Source organism: Theropithecus gelada, chromosome 3 (genome assembly GCF_003255815.1).
Source record: "Theropithecus gelada isolate Dixy chromosome 3, Tgel_1.0, whole genome shotgun sequence".
Taxonomy (NCBI): domain Eukaryota; kingdom Metazoa; phylum Chordata; class Mammalia; order Primates; family Cercopithecidae; genus Theropithecus; species Theropithecus gelada.
In genome coordinates this window covers 69807481-69831285 of record NC_037670.1, presented here as the reverse complement: position 1 = coordinate 69831285, position 23805 = coordinate 69807481, and the positions used below count along the sequence as shown (strand labels likewise).

At 42.2% G+C, this 23805-nt stretch overlaps 1 protein-coding gene across 3 annotated transcripts in view; it reads left to right on the top strand.

Annotated features, from left to right (window-relative positions):
• The first annotated feature begins 10556 nt into the window (after positions 1-10556).
• The window catches only part of HECW1 (HECT, C2 and WW domain containing E3 ubiquitin protein ligase 1), a 454397-nt gene continuing 441148 nt past the window's right edge, over positions 10557-23805 (top strand). Inside the window, exons 1-2 of one of the 3 annotated variants that reach the window (XM_025379206.1) lie at positions 10586-10924; positions 12137-12371. Coding sequence is in view for 1 of the 3 variants with exons in the window: in XM_025379205.1 (XP_025234990.1) it covers positions 10895-10924 (30 nt within the window). In the remaining 2 variants the exon portion in view is untranslated. Of the gene's footprint in view, positions 10925-12136; positions 12372-23805 lie in introns of all 3 variants that reach the window. The other 2 variants (XM_025379205.1, XM_025379207.1) reach the window with 2 other exon arrangements.

Here is a 23805-nt window from a genome sequence, read left to right as displayed (position 1 = left end):
TTTCCCTATGATTTCATAGACATAAAATATATTTATATTGGCATGAATCAATATAGAGATGTTTAGCTATTAATATGCAATAACATATGTTTTATTTACAAAAATGGGATCATATTATAATTTTTCATTCTTTCTTACCAATAAAACATGGACAACTGTCCAGACCAGCACATATAGCTCTCCTCCACTCTTCTATAATGGCTATATAGAATTTCTTTGACTATATGTATCATTTCCTTATTAATGGACATTTAAGTCCTTCCCATTTTTTTGCTTCATTTTGTATTACAAACATTACTCCAATAGCTATCCTTGTGCATAACTATTTTTACTTATCTGTTTAACTATTGCTTTGTCTAAGAATAGACTCATAAGTAAAACTGCTGGGTATTTGCATATTTCATATTTTAATAAATACTCCACAACTGCTTTCCAAAAAAGTTTTCTTAATCAACTAAGTACTTATATATTTTTAAATTATCAAAATCAGAACAAGGACTATTGTGTATCCTTACCTCCCACCCAACCATCAATTTTCTTGTCCTTATCCACCCAATGTATCAACACACAATTACAGTTGTACTTTATCATGATTTTTCCACATATAACTTCTACTTCAACAAGAGCATTTTTTCATTTGATTTTGTCACTCTATTACCAAAGTTCTAATGAAATTTATATTTAATTGGTTTCAATGTTCAGTTGTTATATTAATCCATTTTCCCAGTGCTTTAAATAACTACCTAAGACTGGCTAATTTATAAAGAAAAGAGACTTATTTTTTTATTTTTATTTTTTATTTTTTTCGAGCAGGAGTCTCACTCTGTTGCCCAGGCTGGAGTGCAGTGGGGTGATCTCAACTCCCTGCAGCCTCTGCATTCTGGGTTCAAGCGATTCTCCTGCCTCAGCCTCCTGAGTACTGGGATTACAGGCGCCAGCCACCATGCCTGGCTAATTTTTGTATTTTAGTAGAGACAGAGTTTCACCGGGTTGGTCTTGAACTTCTGACCTCAAGTGATCCTCCTGCCATGGCCTCCCAAAGTGCTGGGATTACAGGCATGAGCCACCACACCCAGCCAAGAAAAGAGGTCTAATTGACTCACAGTTCTGCATGGCTAGGGAGGCCTCAGGAAACTTACAATCATGTAGGAAGGCAAAGGAGAAGCAAGGCATATCTTATATGGTGACAGCAGAGAGAGAGCAAGGCGGAAAGTGACAAACTTGAGAACTCACTCACTATCAGGAGAACAGCATGGGAGAAATCTGTCCCCAGGATCCAGTTCCCTGCCACCAGGTCCCTCCCGTGACACGTGGGGATTATAATTCAACATGAGATTTGCGTGGGGACACAAAGTCAAAACATGTAAGTTGTAGTTCCACATTTCTGCATTTTTATTTCTATCTTGCTGTCTTGATGTATATTTAGAGGAGATTTTTTTAGGAAGGTACAAAAGTAGTATGTTTCTGAATTCCTCGATATCTTGAGCAATCTTTCTATTGCTTTTACATCTGAATAACTTAGTAAGGTATAAAATTTTTATTGACAAAATATTTTGCACTTTCAAATGTTGTTTTAATGTATGTTCACATTTGATGATGGAGAATAGAAATCAGTTCAGCCACTCTTTTGTTCTTTTGTTTTTTTCTATATGTTTAATGTCACTTGTATAATTTTTTCAGTGTTGATAATAAGCTAAAATTTAGTATATATTTAGATGTAAGATTTTTATTTATTTATTTATTTTTGGAATACCAAGAATTATTTAGATTTATAGACCCAAGGATTACATCAACTCAGGAAACTTTGCTTCTGTAAGGTTTTTGATTGTTTTATTTTACTTTTGGTTCAAGTTTTCCCTCTTTCCCCTGAGAAAAACGGAGTTTTAAGGTTGGGGCTCCTTTATCTGCACTATATAGCTTGCATTTATTCTCTTATCCATCTTATTGTCATTCCTCTGGAATTTGGTAGTCTCCTCAGTGTTATTTTTTGTATCAATCCTTTATTTTCTATAGTGCCTTTTCTTCCCTGTCAGTCTCCAATATTGATTTTTAGTTTGTATTTGCATTTAGAATTTTCTCACATTTTTGTTGTTCCTCTCTCTCCTTTTTGTGTCTCTACCTTCATCACTTTTTTAAAATTTTTATATTTTCTTTTTTTTTTTTTTTTTTTTTGAGACGGAGTCTTGCTGTGCTCCCAGGCTGGAGTGCAGTGGCGTGATCTCGGCTCACTGCAAGCTCCGCCTCCCGGGTTCACGCCATTCTCCCACCTCAGCCTCCCAAGTAGCTGAGACTACAGGCGCCCGCCACCACGCCCGGCTAGTTTTTTGTATTTTTAGTAGAGATGGGGTTTCACCATGTTAGCCAGGATAGTCTCGATCTCCTGACCTCGTGATCCACCCGCCTCGGCCTCCCAAAGTGCTGGGATTACAGGCTTGAGCCACAGCGCCCGGCCTAAAATTTTTATATTTTCTTTGTCAACTTTTTAAAGTTATCTAGGATATACCTTCTAAATTTAAAAAATGGCATAAAGTTATTTCATCTATATCTTTTTTTAATTTCTCAGAACAATATTATCTCTTTAATAAGGTGTACTTCTAGTGCTCCCATTTTTGTTTTTGAATTATTTTATGATTCCTCAAATGGCCAGAGAATTCTCCAGGTTCTTGGAGTGTGTGATGCGAGGAACATTCTTAGCCTCCTCACTGCTGACTTAAGTGCTTTCCTTTAACTTTCAGTGCCTTGCAGGCAACAGGGGTCTACAGGATGGTAGTTGGGTGTATACATCCTTTGGTAGGCTAGCTTATTTAAACTGGAAACCCAGTTTGCAATGTTTCTGAAGAGTGTACTTCATTTAAGTCTATACTCCTGCTCCAGTGTTCACTCCTTCCATAGTTCATCCTGGATCCACTTTAGCTCATAAAGCTTTCATCATGGGTGACTAAGCATTCCAGAGAGCAGTGCAGCTCTTCCTGGCCCTTATGTTCTCTGTCATGTCTATTCTGTGAGATATAGATCTAAGGGATGCATAGAAAAAAAAAATAGAGGGACAATTGCAAGACCATTTTTAGCCAGCTCAAAAGATAAATGTCACACAGTAGAAGGATGACCCCTGGTGTGTTAAGGTGAATGCCTCAGAGTTGGTCAAAGAAAATGTGGTGGGAGGAGGGCTCAAAATTTTATCCTTCCTCATTTGGTGTTGTATGATCCATGCTAGATTCCAGAGGTGAGATCATGTGATATATAGTTCAAGAATACAATCTCAGTCCTTCATTTTAAGGGTGCATTTGTTAGAATCCTGCTCAGATTTTGGCCACTGTGGTTTTCTTATCTCTTTTATTTCTGACAATACTGTTGTTTTTTTCTGGCCCCTATTCTCCATCCTCTCTGTATTCATACTCTTTACCCTGTGGCCTGGCAGTTCCTGCCATCAATGAGTGGAGTCTCTTTCCCTATCACTTGAATCCGGGCTGGCCTCGTGATGGGCTTTGGCCAGCAGAATATGGTAGAAGTGACAGTGTGCCAGTTCTGAGACCAGACCTCAGAAGCCTTGTATACTTCTCTCTCTCTCTCACTCACTCCAGCTACTGCTATGAAAACAAGACGGGAAAAGCCTGTTACAGGATGAGTGACCACATGGAACAGAGCCAAGTTGTCCCAGATGAAGTTGTCCTAGATCAGCTAGCTCCCAGGAAACCTGCCAACTGCCCACACAAAGGAACCCAGCTGAGATCAGCTTAGTCTGGACTAGATCAGCAATTTGTAGTGGATTTATAGACTCAGGAGAAATAGTACATGGTTGTTACCTAAATTTTGGGATGGTTTGTTAGGCAGCAATAGCTAACTGATGCATTACATTTAACCACAGGAGCTGTTTAAAGATCCTTGACATAAATGCAAATTATACTTCAGATATGTTGGAATGATTTAAGAGTATACTTCATTTAAGTCTATACTCCTGCTCCAGTGTTCACTTTCCTACCAGGAGAAATACAAGCCCTAAAGTCCTAAAATGAGGAAAAAGGTATCTCAATTTAATTTGCACTTAATTGAGTCATAGGGCTATTTAAGAATTTTTCATGCATTCATTGCAGATTTTAAAATCGTCCATCAAAGTTTTTTGGTGCCGTTTTCCCACTTTACTTTCATGTAATTTGGTTTTTAAATTTTTTTTTGGTTAAAACTTAAAAAATTTTTCAATATCTCACTTTCCTCAAAACACTTTTAAACTTAGTCATGTACGTTACAGCCTGTTGAAATCTCCAAATGGACTTGAAAAGAACATTACTGATGGAATGAGCTAAGGAATACTGAAAGCTACCATGTATTAATCAGCATGTTATAAACTTTACATTTGTTATCTCACTTAAATCTCAACAATTTTTTTTTTTCTTTTTGAGACGGAGTCTTGCTCTGTTGCCCAGGCTGGAGTGTGGTGGCGCAATCTCGGCTCACTGCAAGCCCCGCCTCCGGGTTCACACCATTCTCCTGCCTCAGCCTCCCGAGTATCTGGGACTACAGGCGCCCGCCACCACGCCTGGCTAATTTTTTGTATTTTTTAGTAGAGACTGGGTTTCACTGTGTTAACCAGGATGATCTTGATCTCTTGACCTTGTGATCCACCCGCCTCAGCCTCCCAAAGTGCTGGGATTACAGGTGTGAGCTACCGTGCCCAGCCAACAATTTTTAAAGTAGAAATATTCATAAGTAGTTTTATAGATGAGGAAATTGAATTTAAATAAATTGCAGAAGAGTACAAACAAGTAAATATAATCTATCCAAGTTTTAAACCCAGGTGATTTGTATTGTGTCTATACTCTTCATCATCACCCTCTATTGCTGTTCCTAAATGAAGGCTTCACCTTTCTAAAGGTATTTGTTTCTAATTTTGTTCTTTTTCTTTTTCTTTTTTTTTTTTTGGTCTGGCTGTGTTTTAATGCCTAAACACACTTTGATTAGATTAGTGAGAATCTTTCTGGCATGTGATAAATTGTTGATAAGCATGCATAGTTCATACTTGTGTTTCACTTTTCTTTGTCTCAAGCTTTTTAATAAGTGTTTTGATGGAAAGGTGGGTGAGGGCAAATTAGCCAGCTGACATCCTCATCTGACACTTGTTATCAACATCTCTCTCTTTTTTTAATTTTTACCTTTAATTTTTGATCAACATATCTTAATAATCCAAAACTATTACAAATAATAATTTATAAAATTTATACACTGTAAATTTTGCTTCACAATATGTTTTTCATTTATTTATATTAATTTAAAAAAATAGAGGCAAGGTCTCATGATGTTGCCCAGGCTGGACTTGAACTCCTGGGCTCAAATGATCCTTCTGTCTCAGCCTCTCAAGTAGCTAGAACTATAGATACATGCCACCGCACATGGCTTTTGCTATATGTTTAAATGACAAATCTTGTTGTTTCCGTTCCTGGCTTTAAAAATCTTTAGGGTTCTCCATTACTTGCCAAGTGAATTCTAAGAGTTGGAGCAGGGCATGTTTGGCCTATCACAATATATCTCAAACCTTTGCTTGTAGTCTTCTCTCTGACACCACTCTCTTTGCTCCAGTCAAATTGAACTCTTCACCAAGTGCATTCCCAAGTACATTCTGTTCCTCCTGTCTTCTGCTTTTTCATGTATGCTTTTCTTTCTTCTTCAGATGTCTGTTGGTCACCCAACAAACTTCTGTTCTTCATTCAAAGCTCTATTAATAGAGGCGTTTCTAGCCTCCCTAGCCATATTAGCGTGATTGCTCCTCTCACACTGACAACACATCTCTCTCTTAGCACTTACATCATATTGTACTTACATGTTTAACTTGACCACAAGTTTAGTGTGATTGATATTTACGCTGCCTATCATAAAGTAAAATCTCAGTAATAAATTAATTAATAAAATAAAACATATATGCAATAAATAGAAAGGATACCTGGTGAAATAAGGTGGAAAAAAAAGAAACAAAAGGCATACAGATTGGAAAGTAAGAAATAAAACATCCTGTATTCACATAATTATCTACATGGAAAATTCCAAGACATCTATACAAAAGCTCCTAGAATGAATAAATAAGTTTAGCAAGGTTATGGGATACATAATACACACACCCACACACACACACTAATTATTTGGTATTTTTTTCTATTCTACCAGTGAATGAGTTTTAGTTATGTTTTTTATTTTCCATATTTTGTAGTGCCTTGACATGTTAGCGGCTTTGCAGGTTTAGAAGAAACTGCCCCTCCCAGGGCTAGCTAATTCCTAGAGTTAGCAAATAACTTGCCTGAGAGCCCAGCATTCATATGTAAACCAACCAATCCAGAGTCCATGCCCACAACCACCTCCTTTATCCAACTCACATAGCAAGCCAATTTCCCTTGCCCTAAATCTCCCCAGGGACAAGTACAGGACAACTAGAGACCACCTCTATAGCCCACAGCCACTGAAATTATTGGAACTATCAAATCCTAGACTTGCTCAAACTGGCCTGCCCTGCCTGATCATTCCTTCCCACAGGATACAAAATAAAGGCTCTGAGCCATGCTGTCCCCGGCGGCTTCTGCCTGCTGACTGACCCAGGAGCTCCCCCTGTGGCCCTGTGCGGTATGCCATGCCTCCTGTTTCTAGGGATCTGTGAGTGTAACTTCTCCCTTCATAAGAAGCGTTTCCGTGTCTGTATGTAAAACAAATCCCAGTTACACTTTAATACAAAGTGAAATTCAAAATTAAAATCAATACCTTTTACAATAGTACCAAAAAAAATGAAACTCTTAGAATCTACGTGGAAACTCTTAGAATCTGTGTAGAATTTACGTGCTGAAAACTTCAACTACTGATGAAATAAATCAAAGGAAACCTAAATAAATGCAGAGAAATGCTAAGTTTGTGGGTTGAAAGATATTCAGAAATTGGAAAATTGTTAAAATGTCAATTCTTCTGATATTCATCTATAAATTTAACACAATTGCAATCAAAATCCTAGTAGGCTTTTTTTTTTTTTTTTGTAGATATTGACAAACATTCCTAAATTAATATAAAAAGGCAAAGAAATGAAAATAACCAAAATAATGTTTAAAAAGGAAAGAACTGGAGGGTTCACACTACCTGATTTTAAGGCAGTATATGTCTACAAAATAGTGTAGTATTTGTAAAACAATAGAAAGATCAGAGGCACAAAACAGAGAATATAGAAAGAGACTCCTACAAATATAGCCAAGCGATTACTGAAAAGTTGCAAAAGCAATTCAATCAAGAAAGGATTGTCTTTTCAATAAATGGTGTTAGAAGAATTGGACATCCCATGTGCAAAAACCAATAAGCCAACGAATAAAAAAGTCACCATACATAGCTCCCACCTAAAAAATAATAAGAATTCAAAATGAACCAAATACTTAAGTGTAAAATGTAAAACCTTAAAACTTATAAAGCAAAACACAACTCTTTGTAAACTTGGCTAGTCAAAAGAGTTCTTAGATATACCAAAGACATGATCTCTAAAAGAAAAAGTTGATAAATTAAACTCCACAAACTTCAAAGACATTTACTCTGTGACAGAAACTACTAAGAGAATGAAAAGACAAGCCATAGATGGGGAGGAAATATTCAGAAAACTTATCTGACAAAGACATTGTATCTAGAACATTGAAAGAACTCTCAAAACTGAACAATATAAAAGCAAACAAACCATTTAAAAATGAGCAAAAATTTTGAGCACTTTACTACAAATGATAGACGGATAGAAGAGAAGCACAAAAGTAGATGCTCACCATCATTAGTCATTAGGAAAGTCCAAATGACAATCTTGTACTATTGGCTACAATTTGTTCCTGTGCAGAGACTGTGTGAGATAGCTTCAACAGCTCGGTCCTTTTCCTCCCCTCGTTATAGTGCATTCACTTCTGACATTATGTTGAAGGCCTGTCCCCAAAGATAAAGCCTCAGATCGATTCAAGTTATCGTTTTCTCAGCATTGTAGGGACCATTTGTGAATGGCACTCTGTTTGCTAATCTTTATCTGCATGTGGCCTGGGATGAGCAGGTGAGCAGGCATGTCAGCCCCTCCCTGGGTCCTCCTGGGCCTCGAGTTACAAAAGGTGGAAAACACAGTTGCATGGGCATTATGATAATACAGGTGTTTGTATGTGCATCTCAAAACCTTCATCACCTTACGCCATTGTATAAGGTTAGTATTAGGAGGGACATATTGGGACTGTGACTTATTATTGTATTTATAACAGTATTTTGAGTGCATTAGAAACTTAATAAATATGACTACTAGGATGGCTTTAAGATTCATGCCATGTCTTTTCCTTTCTCCACCGAATACTCTTCTCTTTAAGGTTAGGGCAGCTGACATCTGCAAACTCTAGATTCAAGGTCTTGTGCTTCAAACAAGACCTTAAGGAAATTATGGAACTAACATAGCCTTTTTGCTTTCTTCTGTAAAATAGGATCATGCTACCCAGACTACAGGGGAACTGTTAGGAATGAAAAACAAAACAGGCCAGGCATGGTGGTTCACGTCTGTAATCCTAGCACTTTGGGAGGCTGAGGCAAGAGGATTGCTTGAGCTCAGGAGTTCAATACCAGACTGGGCAACTTGGCAAAAACCCATCTCTACTAAAAATACAAAAAACAAATTAGCCAGGCATGGTGGCACACACCTGTACTCCCAGGTACTCAGGAGGCTGAGAGGAGAGAGTTGCTTGAGCCTGGGAGGCGGAGGTTGCAGTAAATGGAGATTGTACCACTGTACTCCACCCTGGGCATTGGAGTAGGATCCTGTCACAAGAAAATAAAAATAAAAAAGGACAATACACAGGAGTCTGTATATGTTGCCATTGTCCCTGGCCTGTAGAAGCTGCTCTATGAGGTTTCTTTATCTACTCAGGATGCGAAACTTTGTGTACTGCTGCTTTAATATCTTTTGTCTTCCACATTAAAAAAAAAAAAAAAAAAAGCAACTCCTCGGGAGAATAAAGCACACCACAAGGATTGCTACATCAATAACCTCTGTGAGAGATGTTGACTTGTCATCTCCATGATGGATAGAACAGAGAGCAAACATCTCTGAGCCAATTTGATGCTGATTCACTGAAAATAATGAGGTGAACATCCTGGCAATTAGTTGAGGTAAAAAAATTATCCTTTATTGTGGTTTGGTGACATTGTGCTAATTTAGAAACCATGGATGCTGGTTTATGTGAGAGTTTTTGTTTTCTTTCAAGTCTCTGGTTGGAAACATCACATGGTTGGTTGCTGTTGCTGTTTACTGCCACAGCCTGTTCAAGTCTATTCTCGGAGAGTTTTCTTCATATAGGAGTTGATACTAATCCAAGTGTAAAATCCGGAAAAATGTGTGCACAGCTTTCCGTGTGGATTCTTAGCTGAGGTTTGAAAAGTGGTCTGCTTTGAGCTCATCTGACCAGAAGATCTGACTGCTGCCGGGCAAAGAAAAGAGTCTGTCAGGAAAGGACTGGGCACCCCAAGTGCAATACGGAAAGAGAAGGGCTGTGCCTCCTTGCAGAAAGGGGCACAGCTGGTGAAGCTGCCTTCACATCGTCCAAAGTTCTGGAAAGTTCCAGCTGTAAGAGTGAAATCAATGCCAAGAGGCAGGTCAGTGGAATGAGGGCCACTGAGAAACTAGCCACAGTGGGTGGAAGGGGAAGGAGATTTGATTTTGGGAAGTCTGTACTCAGGTCTTCAGTAAGGAGTTCTGAAGTCAGGGTGAAGCCTTTGTTTATTCTAGAGGAGGCGGGGTTTGGAGTCTGGGAAAGAAGGTAACTTCTCAAAAAGTGAAAAAAGCTCATGTAAAGGGTGCTGGACAAAATAATGGGAAGGAATAAATCAGCATTGTAGAGAATGTGGTTGGATCATAAAATCCCAGGCTATAGAGATTATGTGCTCAAAGCCTCTGCATTTTATGTGAACACACACAAACCAAATGTCGACCAAATGCACAAAAATGTGCATACATGGAACAGTCAGCCACCAATAGTAACCAGCATTTCGCTTCTCTTTGCATCTCAGTTGGCTGTACCTGTAAGGGTCTACACTTTGCCTCCTTCTAGTTCTAGCATTCTGACACTGTGTGCAGCGAAACAGAAAACCCGGTTTGGGAGTTAGGTTTGCCCAACAATGGATATTCTGGGGTGATTTTCATCCTTTGCATTTGTCATTACGATGTTTGTTTTGTGTGCTTGTGCAGATACAGGACGGTTCCTGAAATGTGTCTCTGAGCATTCTTAACTGTGTGTGAGGTAAGTCAGGAAAGTGTGTAAGACAGAGGCCAAGAACACCTGTCACAGGGTACCCGCCTAGAGTGTCTGTACTGCATCCTTTCTGCTACACTGTTTGCACACACACAAAAGGGCCGAGGAGCCGGGGCTGGTGTTGAATCTGCCCAGTACGCGTGCTGGGTGTTGGAAGGATGGGGCCGGCGGTAACAAGAATCAATATATATTTACCGCGGGGGCGGGGGTGGGGGTGCGCGGAGGCTGCAGGGCGGGGCAGCGCTAATGAGAGCAAGCCCGGCTTGTGGTTGGTTCTGGAGTCTGGTACCCACAGAGGAGCAGGCAGGGAGGGAGGGGATGCAAGCGGGAGGATAAAGCGATGAAGTGTGCTGCGTTACCGCGCATCAGGCGCTGTTGTTGGAGCCGGAACACCGTGCGACTCTGACCGAATCGGCCCCCTCCACGCGGACACACTCGTCGAGCCGCGCGCGCCCCTCCGCCGTGACAGTGGCCGTGGCCGCCGCTCGCTCGGGGCACCCGGCAGCCAGAGCGAGGCGAGAGCGGACGGTCGCCAGGGTCCCCTCCCCAGCCAGTCCCAGGCGCCCGGTGCACTATGCGGGGCACGTGCGCCCCCCAGCTCTAACCTGCGCGCTGACAGGAGCATGATCTGTGCCCAGGCCAGGGCTGCCAAGGTAAGCGGGCGTCGCGCGGGGACACTGCCTGCCGCCCCTTCCCCCCGCCCTTCTCTGGGCGGCTTCCCCGCCGTACGCGAGGCCCCGGCAGCGCCCTCCCTTCCCAGGGACGAGATCCACCCTCCTCCCCACCCTCTCGCTTCTCCCGCGAGGTTCAATTGTCAGCCTGGGACGCGCCGCCGCCCGGGCTGGGCCGGCATCCCCGGGTGGCGACCCCGGCTTGGGTACGGCAGGCGCACCCGGCCCTCCTGCGGGGCACGCAGAGAAACAAAGAAGCCCCCAAGCGGGTTCGCAGCGCCTCGCCCGCTCCTCAGCGCCCTCCCAGAGGCGAGGAGGTGTCAGGGGAGGGGGCGGAGAGACCTACGTAATCCCCCTTCCCAGCCCACACCCACCCCTTGTGAACCAAAGCTCTGGATTTGCGCTTCGCCTCGGGCTCGCTTTTGAACAATTGTGTCCCATGCAATGCCGGTGGTTAGCCCAGCGAGCGCCCGGAGCCTCCGCACGGGCTCGCCGGTGCTCGCTCGAGGGGCGCGTGGCCAGGTCCGGCCCTTGCTCCCATGGATGGTGCAGGAGGGGAGGAGGCGCGGTGTAGGTGCTCCCCCAGCGCCTCCCTGTTCCCCGCTGGCTGCGCCGCTCAGCCGGGCCTGCCACCTGAGTTTTAGCGGGAGCAGCCCGTCATGTCGCCTACCGTATTGCGACTTGCATACAGGCAGGGAGGGAGCCACCGGGGGAAAAAATGCGTCCGGTCCATTTTTGGCTGGAGGTGCGCTTCCTGCTACCCCTACGTTCCCGGGCGGTGACAATGCAGCAAAATCCGAGGGCTCAAACAATGTGGCCCCTCCATCCCCGGCTCCAGGGCATTCTGATTGCTCTGCCGCTCTGACGTCCCGGCCAGTTGGCTGATTTTCAGAGCCATGATGCGCGGTGTCTCTGTCTTGCACACAGAGGCTGGGCACCATAACTTCTTCCCTGCCGAATTTCAGCGCGTGGGGGGAGCTGGCAGGGACACAGGCTGCAGAGATGCCCGGCTTCCTGTGGTTCCGGGCACAGCGCGCCTCAGTCTGCATTGGGCTGACACCAGATAGCATGTGGGGATTTTCCTAGTTGCCGAAGAAGATATTATTTGACGTTGCTGTAGTTTTGTGCTTACTTCTCTTGGAATCTGCAGTGGTGCAATTCTCCCCTTGTTTTTTCCCCCTTCTCTTTGAAAAGATATCAATGCTATGTTCAGCAGAAATGGATACAGCAAGAGCAACATAGTTCAAAAATTGAGGGAGGCATCTTCTCTCTTTTCCTGGGATTTAAACGCTATTTAGGAGGGCAGATGCCCTACCCGAAAAGGCCAACCTTTAAAGACCCCGGCAGTGTTGTGGTCCAAGGCGTCTCAAAGCAGGTGGCCAGATCTGCGTTTCTCATCAGCGGACTCGCTCCGGCTGTGGCTATTACGGTAATTCATTCTAGATTGGGGATTCATTTTAAAATGTGTGTTTTCCACTAAGAAGGGATTAGAGTCCACATGCCCACCCTGATATGAATGTGTGTGCCTGTTTGGTAGAGAGATAGATTGTGGTAGAATTCCCTGTTGCCAGTTCCCTCCGCTTGCTGCCTCCTCTGGAATGTGGCATTGGAAAAACAAAGCACTATTTTAATTCCTAGACCTCCAGGCAAATTGGCCGTTATAGTGTTTTATTTAATAAACCACGTTCTGACTAATTCCACACTATAATCCCAGTCTAGTGCAGTTGGCTGCTTTGTGGAATGACAGTTCTCTTTTTTTGTCTGGGGCAGTTTTTTCCTGAAGGCAAATTGCCTAAGTTTGTTTAGATTGTGACATTATTGACTTGGTAGGGAGGCCACATCCTGAGCTGGAACAGCCTATCAATGCATCAATACAGAGGGACTGCAGCTCTGTTATTTGTGTATTTTGACTTGATTCCTTTTACACTCTGGCTTGTAAAGATGGATGTATTACAAGATCACTTTGAGCTTTACCTTCTATTATGCTTCCATCTGATATGATTGTTAACAAAAGAAATATTAAAAGGCCAGATGTGATATTGAAAAACAAGCCTGAGTCTTATTCCATATGGTAAAGGAAGTTGGACTGGTTGGTTTCTATCGTTCTTTCTAGTTCCAGCATTCTGTGGTAACTGACAGAGGAGTAAGAAAAGTTACCCAGTGTTGGAAAGGCAAATAATTATAACGTGAACCATGCAAGCAAACCAAGGATTGATTATAGAATTTATGGCTTATTTTTATACCTTGCAGCTTTTAAAACCCAAGCGTCTGCATTTTCCCCATAAGTGAAATTACTCACCAACTCAAACAGGTCTTTTTTTTTTTTTTTGTCCACTATAGCAAAACATTTGGTGGGGGTTGGGGAAAAGAGAAGAAAATTGAATTAATTGGATAACAGGTTTTCTCCTTTTGTGGAGTCATTCATTCCAACCCCATCTTAGATAATTAGGAATTTGCTTTTTCCAATAATTGGTTTTTGTTTGTTTCTAATGAGAGACTCCAGATAGCTGTTTCATCCTATGCAGTAATTGACAATGGCATGAGACTTACTTTCTCTGATGTAATTTGGTGTTGCTCACAAAACTTGCTAGTGCTGTTGCTTGTTATAAAAATGGTGAAGCAATGATTGGCCTAAATAGGCAGGCAGGCAGGCAGTGTTTTCATGTGCTATGGTAATTTTTATAATTTAGGTATAGTCAAGGTATTTGTTGATTCATGCTTAGCCACACAATTTTCTTTAGTTGTGCACTCATTTGTTTTAAGTTACAATCAAAATAACATCCTGAAATTACATTCCCTGCAAGGCATAATTAACCACTTCTCCTATTTTCCTATAGCCTTTTTGTTCATAGAGCCAAGATAGCATTTCAATATTGAAGTTATCTGAGTTGTAAATGTGCCACAGTCTCCTTATCTAAATATGGGATGAGCTTCTTCAGAACAAGGATATGTTTATATTCATCTCTCCAGCACCTAGCAGTTTGCCTGGTACATCATGTGTTCTCAGAAATGTTTATTGAGTGGATTTCAGGTCATAAAAATGCCCTCTAATTGTATAGGCAGGAGGTAGGTGGGAATCCTTCACTTTGTGAGTCAGCTGGGGGAATCAGAGAGGTTATGTAAGATGCTTAAGGGGGAACCGAGAGCCAGGACTCAAATCCAGGCCTTCTACCACGCTGCCTCTGAGAGAGGCTCCACCCACCCTCAGTGAACAAAAAATCCTGTAGAGAATGAGTTCCTATGCTGTAGGTTTTGGTTATTTATTTTTTCCTTGAATGATCTGGATTATCCATTTTGACAAAATTTATCTGATAACTGTTCTGTTCTGTCTTGCTCTGGCCTTAGAAGGAAACATGACCCAAGCACTCTGTCCTCTAATCCACACTTAAACAGAAGACGTGAGCACCCTTCTGCCCACTGTCTCTCTAAGTCCTGATTCTATCAACTAGAGCTTGCTAGGATGATGGACGTGTCTAGGGAATGTCTACTCATTATTTGCTCAAGCAACATTGAACCACTGTAAATGCTTCTGAAATGACCTACAGTTAGACCAGAGACAACCATCCTTCCTGGGCCAGCCAAGCTTGACTGAGTCTCCCAATAGGCAGGTTTCTAGACTAACAGGTGTGACTTACAGACATCAAGACACCTGCTTCTCTCCCATTTACCTGCTTCCTTTTCCATCTGAAAAAACAGGACAAGCTACATTAGGAAACCAGGAAGTTGCAATACCCACATGTCCTTTCTGTAAAGCAATTGTTGGCACATTTGATGTTCACGGACTTTTAGAGAAAACAGTATGAAATGCTGTGTAGGGTTTTCTTCAAGTCACTTTTCCTCTTTGAGGGTTAGTTTCTTCTTCTTTAAAAGTGGAAAGTTGAACCAAGTAATCCCAAAGGTCACTGCTAACATCATCGTTCTGTGATTATTTTTGTTGGTTTATTCAGTTGAGCAAATTGAAGGGAGAAAAAGATTAGAAATAATTTAACTTGGCAATATGTAGAGAAGAAATAATTAAGGCTACATGGGTCAGCCTGTGGGTTATCTAATAACTACTTGGAGCCTTCTGTTAAAGCTATTCTTTATACATTTCTATAGTAATCCTTTCTTATTTGTAAAACTAAATTTACTATACTGAGGGGAAAGATTTGTGGCATTTCTTTTTCCCAGTGAGGAATGCAGTGGTGGAAAACATATGCAGTCTCCAAAATGTACAAAATGTTTAGAATTTGGGGGTTTAATAGCCAAGGTTCCAAGCATTTTTATTCTCACCACTGAGTATGTTTCACAGCTGAATAACTCTTATGGTCAAAGTGTTCCCTGCAATTCATCCAACAAATTCCCCTTTCAGTTTCTCTCTGGTTCCTCATTTTGCTCTTTTTTTCCACTTCTCTAGCTCCACCCAACTTCCTATAACATCCCCCACATGCATAAGCCATATGCCAGTAGTACACTGCCACCCCCCAGCTACCCCACCAAAGGCAGGAGTCAGACCTTCACAACCTCCTTACTCAGCTCAAGCTCTTCTACTTTCTGAGGTTTATTCATTACCATTGCTTTTCCAAGTTAAGACACAATGAGATATAGAAGCAGATCTAGTCTTTTAACGATTTCGTTTATAGTTTTAGTCTTTTTCTCACAGACTTTCTGACCACCATTTGGAACCTCAATGCCATGCATTTAGGTGTCTTAAAGCCTCTTTAAATATTTTAGGAAGCAAAGCAGCATATTAGTGATTGTATGTATCCCATCTCATAGTGTTTAGATGTGTGGGTATTGGTAAGTAGTTGTACTGTTCTGTGACATGGGCACTGTAAGGAGAATGATAATAATGCCATCACTTACTGGCAACATATGACAAAGATCACTAAGCTCCTAGGTCGTCTGGATTCCCACAGCAACAAGTGGTATACACTGTTTGCATTATTCGTTCAGAACCCGTACTTTCTCTGATTTATTGGTCTGAAGCGTGATGCATATGGAGGCCTGAAAAATAAGGATGTGGCATATAGACAGGCTCTCCTGGGGTTATCAGGCATCTATACATGTGATGTGCAGGGAGAATTTGGTGGATGGAACTTAAGCCGGTACGAGGGGGGTGGGGGAAGAGCTGGGAAAGGACGCCATCTGTGCCCATGATGACAAATGCCATCATGGAGACTTCATTCGGGGTCCCTTTTATATATTTAGTGAAGCAGATTTTCCATTTCACACTTTCCAGATATATTTGTATTGCACAGATGTCAGGGAAATATCATGTGTGTGAAAGAAAAAAAAGATCAAAATTCACATCCATGGCCAGGGATTGTAATTCAATCATTTTGTCCTGAAACTGACACCCATTTAACGTGCATGGATGTTCCCTGCTTTTGCTTTTGCTTTGGAAGTTCAAGTCAGAGCAGTTTGAGAAACAGAAATCTCAGCCCTACACATTGTTAAAATTCAGAGACCTAGGTTAAGGGGGAAAAAGATGGGGAGAATAAAATTTAACATATAAGACCTTGCCATCAGTGCCATCAGTACCAGAGCTGATGAAATCAATCAGCAAGTGATTCCTCATCCTCTTTCCTGTAACACACAGATGAGCTGAAGAAACCACAGGATGCAGTCAATAAGTTTTTATCCTCAAAAGGACTTCTTTTTTTCTTTACCGTTATTCATAATTCCTTTTACCATCAAAACTTAAAACTACTTAATGACGTTTTCCCTCTATTTTGAATACAAATTATTTTTGTAGAAATGAGTTTTTTGAAATTGAAAAAAAAATCGTTTTGAGGATTGTTGCCAGCTTTGTTTCCCCCTGCCCACCCCAGCATTGTCTTTGGTGTCCCCTCTACATGACCAGGCATAGGACCCACATATAAAGAGGATGATGATAAGAAAATAATTGGCATACAAATGGTACTGTGATATATGACGTTTACAAAACCCCTCCCTGACTCCACATCCCCCATGATTGATTTTCTGTTCCCTTTTAAAGAATATGCTTCAAAAAAACGTTGTCCCACTGGCCTTCTTCACTCCCTCCATCTCAGCCTCTAAAGACATATTTTATTGTGACATATTTGATTTAGACAAACAACACATTGAACATACATGAAATGCATGAAGCAAAATACAACACACACACACCATGCAGCCTGAGACCAGAAGATTACCGTCTTATTTGAAGCTACTTTTGTGTTTCTGCCCCCTCTCACCTTTTGCCTATCTTGAGAGCACTTCGATCAGGTATCAGGCACTCGTTCCTGTCACTCCCCTCCCTGTTGTCATTAGGGTCACCAACGATCTCTACCTGGTGAAGTACAAGGGCACAGCTTTGCTGATCTCAGCAGCATTTTCCATGGGGGACCACTCTCTCTTTCTTAAGCACCTGGCTTCTTCCAGGATACCAGATTCTCCTGGTGTTCCTGCGGCCTCTCTGGCTCTTCTCTTTCAGGCTCTTTGGATGGCCACTGAGTTTCTGCCCCTATTGACTTCAACTGAATTTTGACCTCTAAATGCGGGTATGGGGATTCCCCAGGCCTTGGCTCTCAGATTTCTTCCCTTCTTACTTAAATTTCTTCTCTCAACACTGTCTTCATGCTTATGGTTCCAAGTTTATTTCGTCAGCCCTGACTCATTCCCAGAACTCCAGACTTGAAAATGCAACCGCCCAGCATTTCTTCTTGAATGGCACGTAAGCTTAAAATTAACATGTGCAAAATACAACCCCGGATTTTTGCTCCCCAAACGTGCTTCTCTTCTGGTGTCCTCCATCTCTGTCAGGGACAGAGACTCTGTCCTTTCAGTTGTTCAGGTCAAATACCTGTGAGTCCTCCTGATGTTTTTCTCACCCAGATCTAGCTTTTACTAAATCTCCCTTCTCTCTCCCTCTCCATCCAGCACACCCATCCCTGTCTAAGCCCCAGTAAGCTTTCCTAACTGGTTTTCTGTAGTCCTTGCCCATCTGCAGTCTGTTCTCTATGTAGCAGCCCAAACGAGCCTTTAAAAATGGAAGTCTTCTCATTCATTCATTCATTCATTCATTCAACAAATACTGTCTAGACATCTGCTGTGTGCCAGGCATTGGTTTAGGTGCTGGGATGTAGCAGTATCACAGTGCAAAAGAGTCACAAGTCCCTGTCCTCCTGGAGTGGACATTGTGTTACTTCTTTGCACATTGCCCTGTTCAAGATGAAACCCAAACTCCTTACTTTGCCTACAGGGCTTGCCTTGCCACTCTCCCAGTCCCCAGTTGTCCTTGCTCTTCCTAGAACATACCAGGTACAAATACTGTTCCCTTGACCTGGAGGGACGGTCCCCTAGCCACCCGCATCCTGACCCCCTTTATCAGATATCACGTCCTCAGAAAGACTTATTCTGACCACACACAATGTGCTTTCTTCCATCTGCTTGCTTGCTTTCTTTTTCTTCATACCACTTTGCACCATGCAATTTGTTATATAGTTTCTTGCTTATGTGCTATTATCTGTCTCCCCTTGAACTTGTAATCTCCTTTAGAGCAGGAACCTAGTTGTTTACCCAGTGCCTGGAAGAGTGTCTGTAACATATTAGACACCACACTGAATGTTTGCTGACTGAATGAATGATGTAACAGGTGCTTTCCTTAACCAAAATCCAATCTCAGAACTTTCTCTATGTCCACATTATATTGGATAAATCCCCTCTATTTATTTATTTATTTATTTATTTATTTATTTATTTATGTTTTATTTTTTGAGACAGGGTTTCACTCTGGAACCCAGGCTGAAGTGCAGTGGCATGATCTTGGCTCACTACAACTTCTGCCTCCCAGGCTCAAGTGATTTTTCTGCCTCAGCCTCCTGAGTAGCTGGGAATACAGGTGCACACCACCACACCTGGCTGATTTTTGTATTTTGTGCAGAGATGGGGTTTCACCATTTTGGCCAGGCTGGTCTGGAACTCCTGGCCTTGAGTGATCTGCCCACCTCAGCCTCCCAAAGTGCTGGGATTACAGGTGTGAGCCACCATGCCTGGGCACATAAAACCCCCTTAAAAGCTGCTGGATTAGCGTTTGGATGATATTTTCAGGTCTTGGGATCCTCTGAGTATATATCTTTCCTTTTCCATACACTATTTTTCCCTCCCCTACAAGGAGGGGGCTGGGGGGTCTTCCTGCCTGCCTGGACATTTTGTTGGTCTTGAACCTCTGTGTTTTTATCCTGGCTGGTGTTCTCTAACAGTTAAAGAGAGTGGCTAGCTTGAGCTTGTCTTTGCTTCCTCAGCACCCAGCAAGTAGCACCCAGCAACTCAATTATTGTTGAGTTGAATCACTTAGTTGTTGCTATTGTTGCTGCTGGGACTTCATAAAAACTGTTCTTTGCCTTCTGATTTCTGCTTCCTCTGGGCCACACTGACTTTGTCATCTTGAATGTGAGCATGTCAGTCCTGTGTTCAAAGCTCTCAGGAGTGGCCAAAGTACGCACAATTCCCTAGGCTGGCATCGTTGGGCTGTAGGCCTTGGCCAGCCCATGTCCCCATACACTCTTTTGACCCTCTGTGGCAGCCAAGCGAATCACTTTCCCATTTCCCCAAACATGTTCTGTGCTTTTCTGTAGTTGTGTAAACATATAGTGATATGTAAACATATAGTGATATGTAAAATATCACTATATGTGTAATAAATGATGCTGTTTTCTGCTCTTAGACTCCCCACCCCTCTGTAAATGTAACCATTTTTAAGATCTAGCTTAAACCTTACCTCCTAGCAGAGTCCATCACTCAGTTTCCTAATAGGATATGATTTATCTCCCTACAGAATTCTCCTGGAATGAATATCATTATTTGCTTATTCTTCACTCTCCTGTCTTTCAGCCTCCCTACTAAATGCTGAGCACCTCTAGATTAAGGGCTGTGTCACACTTCTCTTAGTATTCCTGAAAATACTTGTCCCAGTATCTGCCTCAGCAGGTACTTCTTTCTCCGAATGTGAAATGAGCTCAAGGAGCAACCTAACAGTTGAGAAGGGCTGCATTTCGTTGCTTCTAGAACGCTGTACGCCATGTATGTATCCACAAAATGCGTACCACAAACGTAAGTAGAAAGTTAGAAGAGGTGCACTCCACAAGGACAGATTTGTATTTGTTTGTTGATTCTCTAAGGACAAAGAACAGTGCTCTTCACTCAGTAACCATTTAAAGAATGAATGAAGTACATAGCTGGCATCTTAAATTTCTAATACCCTTGTTCTATAAATGAGCAAAGCTGAGGACTGCAGAGCTTTCCCAGGTTCACAGGGTCAGAGGTAGAGCCCGGTTTTCCACAGCGTGAATCCCGTCTTTCTCCTGATCGCCACCCCTGCCATGAATAGTGTCAGACCTGAGTAAGAATTGCCCCAATAACTCTTTCCAGGTGATGCTCACTAGTGTTAGTTTCTTACCAATATCTGAGAAGCTTCCTTCTTTAGGCAAGGTCTAATTTTTAGATCATCTGAAAGAAGCAAGAGTAGAAACTGCAGAATTTCAAAGGACTCAGAGACCCAGAAAGGGGGGTTTATTGGCAGTGCTCCTCTCCTGCTTTAGGAACAGCTTTTAACAGCAAGTAGCAAACTTTTTGATGAGACCTCTCTCATAGGAACTTTGCAAGCACTCTCCACCCTGTTGTCGCAATGAAGTAAAATTTATCTTTCTTAGAAACATACATTCAGATCGTGGTGTGACATCCTTGGGAAAAATAGTGGAAATTCACAAACTGTTATTTTCTCCTTTTTCCCAGGAAAGGGGAAAAATATCACTATATGTATAATAAGTGTTAAGCTTCAAGATTCTAAAGAGAAATTTGACCAAGGGACTACTAAATCACAAATCTAAAAAAAAAGTCCTGTATATCTATACAAAAATATGTATGAATCTACCTACACATATACGTAACATATATAAACACATGCATAGAATTTTTAAAATGCTGGTTAATTATTTTCAAGTAATTTTCAGTTACTTATTTATTCCAAAAACATTTCTTGAGCTATTATGTGAAAAGCATTTAGGTTCTTTTGTGTGTGAGATTTTTCCATCTAGACAAAAATCTGCTTATGGTTAAAGGTGAAAATGTCCAAAGACAAAGCAGAATTAAATCCCTCCCATGCAGAAACATCTAATTTGAGAAGGCAAATTGAAAAACTTGTAGCCTTGGCCGGGCGCGGTGGCTCAAGCCTGTAACCCCAGCACTTTGGGAGGCCGAGACGGGCGGATCACGAGGTCAGGAGATCGAGACCATCCTGGCTAACACGGTGAAACCGTGTCTCTACTAAAAAAATACAAAAAAACTAGCCGGGCGAGGTGGCGGGCGCCTGTAGTCCCAGCTACTCGGGAGGCTGAGGCAGGAGAATGGCGTAAACCCGGGAGGCGGAGCTTGCAGTGAGCTGAGATCCGGCCACTGCACTCCAGCCTGGGCGGCAGAGCGAGACTCCGTCTCAAAAAAAGAAAAGAAAAACTTGTAGCCTTTAAGGGTGATTATTTTATTTTTCGCACTATTCATGGAGAAGCTATTTTGTACCAGACGCTGGGCTGGGGGCCGTTACCACGATGAATGAATCCACAGCGCATTTCTTGCCTTTACAGGGTGAGCTCCTCAATTTTACAATATTGCTTCCGGAGGAGCTACTCACAGTTCGGTCATTAAACAGAACATTGCCCTTGTCAGGAGCTTAGAAATTATCGTGACAATCTTGGCTTAAACTTAATTTTACTAAAACTGAGTGTGCCTGCCGTTGACCTTGGGTCCCTTAGGGCCAAGGCACCAGGTCCACTTCCCAACAGACCACTGGTGTTGGAACCTGCTCCCCTGTGACCCTGGGCTTTGACATAAGTTGCCTTTTTCCAGGGGATCTAGAGAATCTTCTGGAGCAGGGAGCATTTTCTGTCTAAATATTCCATATGGACTTTAATGAACAGCTGTGTCAAGGGACATTCTGAGGTTCAGATTTGGCCTGAAAGTCAAGTTTCTGTGGTTTTGCCTGGTCAGGACCCATGCACAGAATGAATGAACTGGCTTGGTGCACATAATTAGCAGGTGGATGAGGCCAGGGTGGCAGATGTTTCTAGACCACACTGGACAGGAGCCCCAGGCCCTCTTGCCTGCCTGATGCTATGGAATAGTGGTACCATAGTGCTTCCAACGGGGTGGGCTGTGGGCTGGGAGGGGAGGCTGGAAGACCAGGCCCTCCTCTCCAAAAGTCTGTGTCCTGCTCTCAGTTAAATGGCACATATTGCCTTATTCTAGAATGTGTTTTAGTTTCTTGGAGAAAGCATTGAATGAACCATTTAAACTATATAGAGATAGCTGGGGGATTATGGCAAGAGATAAAACAAATCTAAACCCAAATTGTATCTACAGGTGTGGGAGTGATTGGGGGTGGATAGGAACTGGAGGGAAGCATCAAGCTCTAAGATAGAAAACCTTCAGTCTGTGCTCCTGACTCTTTCAAGTGTTCATTTGTGTCTACTAAACGATGTAATCAACGCACTATTTTTATAGAAATATGAAACTTTGTGGTAGATATTCTTTTCTTCATTGTTAGAACTCCTGCCTTTGAAATTTCATTTTAGAGGCAAAAGAGAGTGAACGGCTTTGCTTTTACGTTTAGCACATGTTGGTATAAATTTGCAAATGGCTTTTGAGGGATCCAGATATTTTATTTTTCAAATCTGTTTTTTCAAAGTGCTATTAACAGGTGGAACTCATGACTTCAGGCAGTTTTCAGGCAACGAGCTCAGTGAGATTTGAAAATTAGCTAAGCCATTTATAGATTCATAGGATGCTGTCTGGGTAAGGAACCTAAGCCACGGTCCCATTCAACCCACTCATTTTCCACACAGTGAAACACGTTGTGAGCACCCATCTCCCAGGGCCACAGAACTTGCATTTGTTAAACCTAAAAGAGGAACCTGTCTCTGAGCTTGCAGTCTCATGCTCTGCAGCACCTTTTGCTAGCTCTCTTCAGGAGCTGTCCTCAGGGTGCAGGCCGGTGGCGTCAACGATCGAGGTGCAAAATCAGTGCTGGGGTAGGGGACTGGGAGTAGCCAGGAGCTCACACTGGTTGCTCCTTATCTTCAAGCCCATTATTAACAGTATTGCTAGTTCTTCAGATTTTTCTGAGAAAACCAAAAGATTGGGTTTTTAAGATAATTTTATAGTTTTAAGATTTTTTTCTCATTGGATTTAATGATTTTACAATAAATACTCAGTGGGCCAAACTAAGTATAACTGTAAGTCTCCAATTTGCAACCTCTGCTACAGGAAAACTGTGCTTTCAAAATGCCTTAGTTTGGGGTGTTATACCAAATACCATAGACTGAGTGGCTTATAAACAACAGAAATCTATTTCTTACAGTTCTGGAGGCTGTAAGTCCAAGACTGGGGTGCCAGTGTAGTCCGGTTCTGTAAGAGCCCCCTTCTGGGTTGCAGGCTGCTGACTCTTGCACCTTCGCTTGGTGGAAAGAGGACTAGAGAGCGTTCTGGGGCTTCTTTTATAAGGGAACTAATGCCATTTGTGAGGGCTCTAGCCTAATGACCTAATTACCTTCAAAGGTTCCTCCTCCAAGTATCATCACACTGGGAGTTAGGATTCCAACCTGCGAATTTGAGGGGTGCAAACATTCAGTCCCTAACAAAGGATTTCTATGAATGGAAAAAGACCATGATCATGGCTTCGAATAACTAAAACCTGAATGTGGCAGAGGGGCTTGGCACATCCTGACTTGCTCTGAGTCCAGAATGAAAAGTAGCGGGTAGAAGATTTTGACTCAATAACAATATATATTTTCTATTACTCAGACTTATTCAAGAAGAGTGAGGCATTAATATGTAAGTTGCCATTGAGTGGAGCCAAGCAGCCGTTG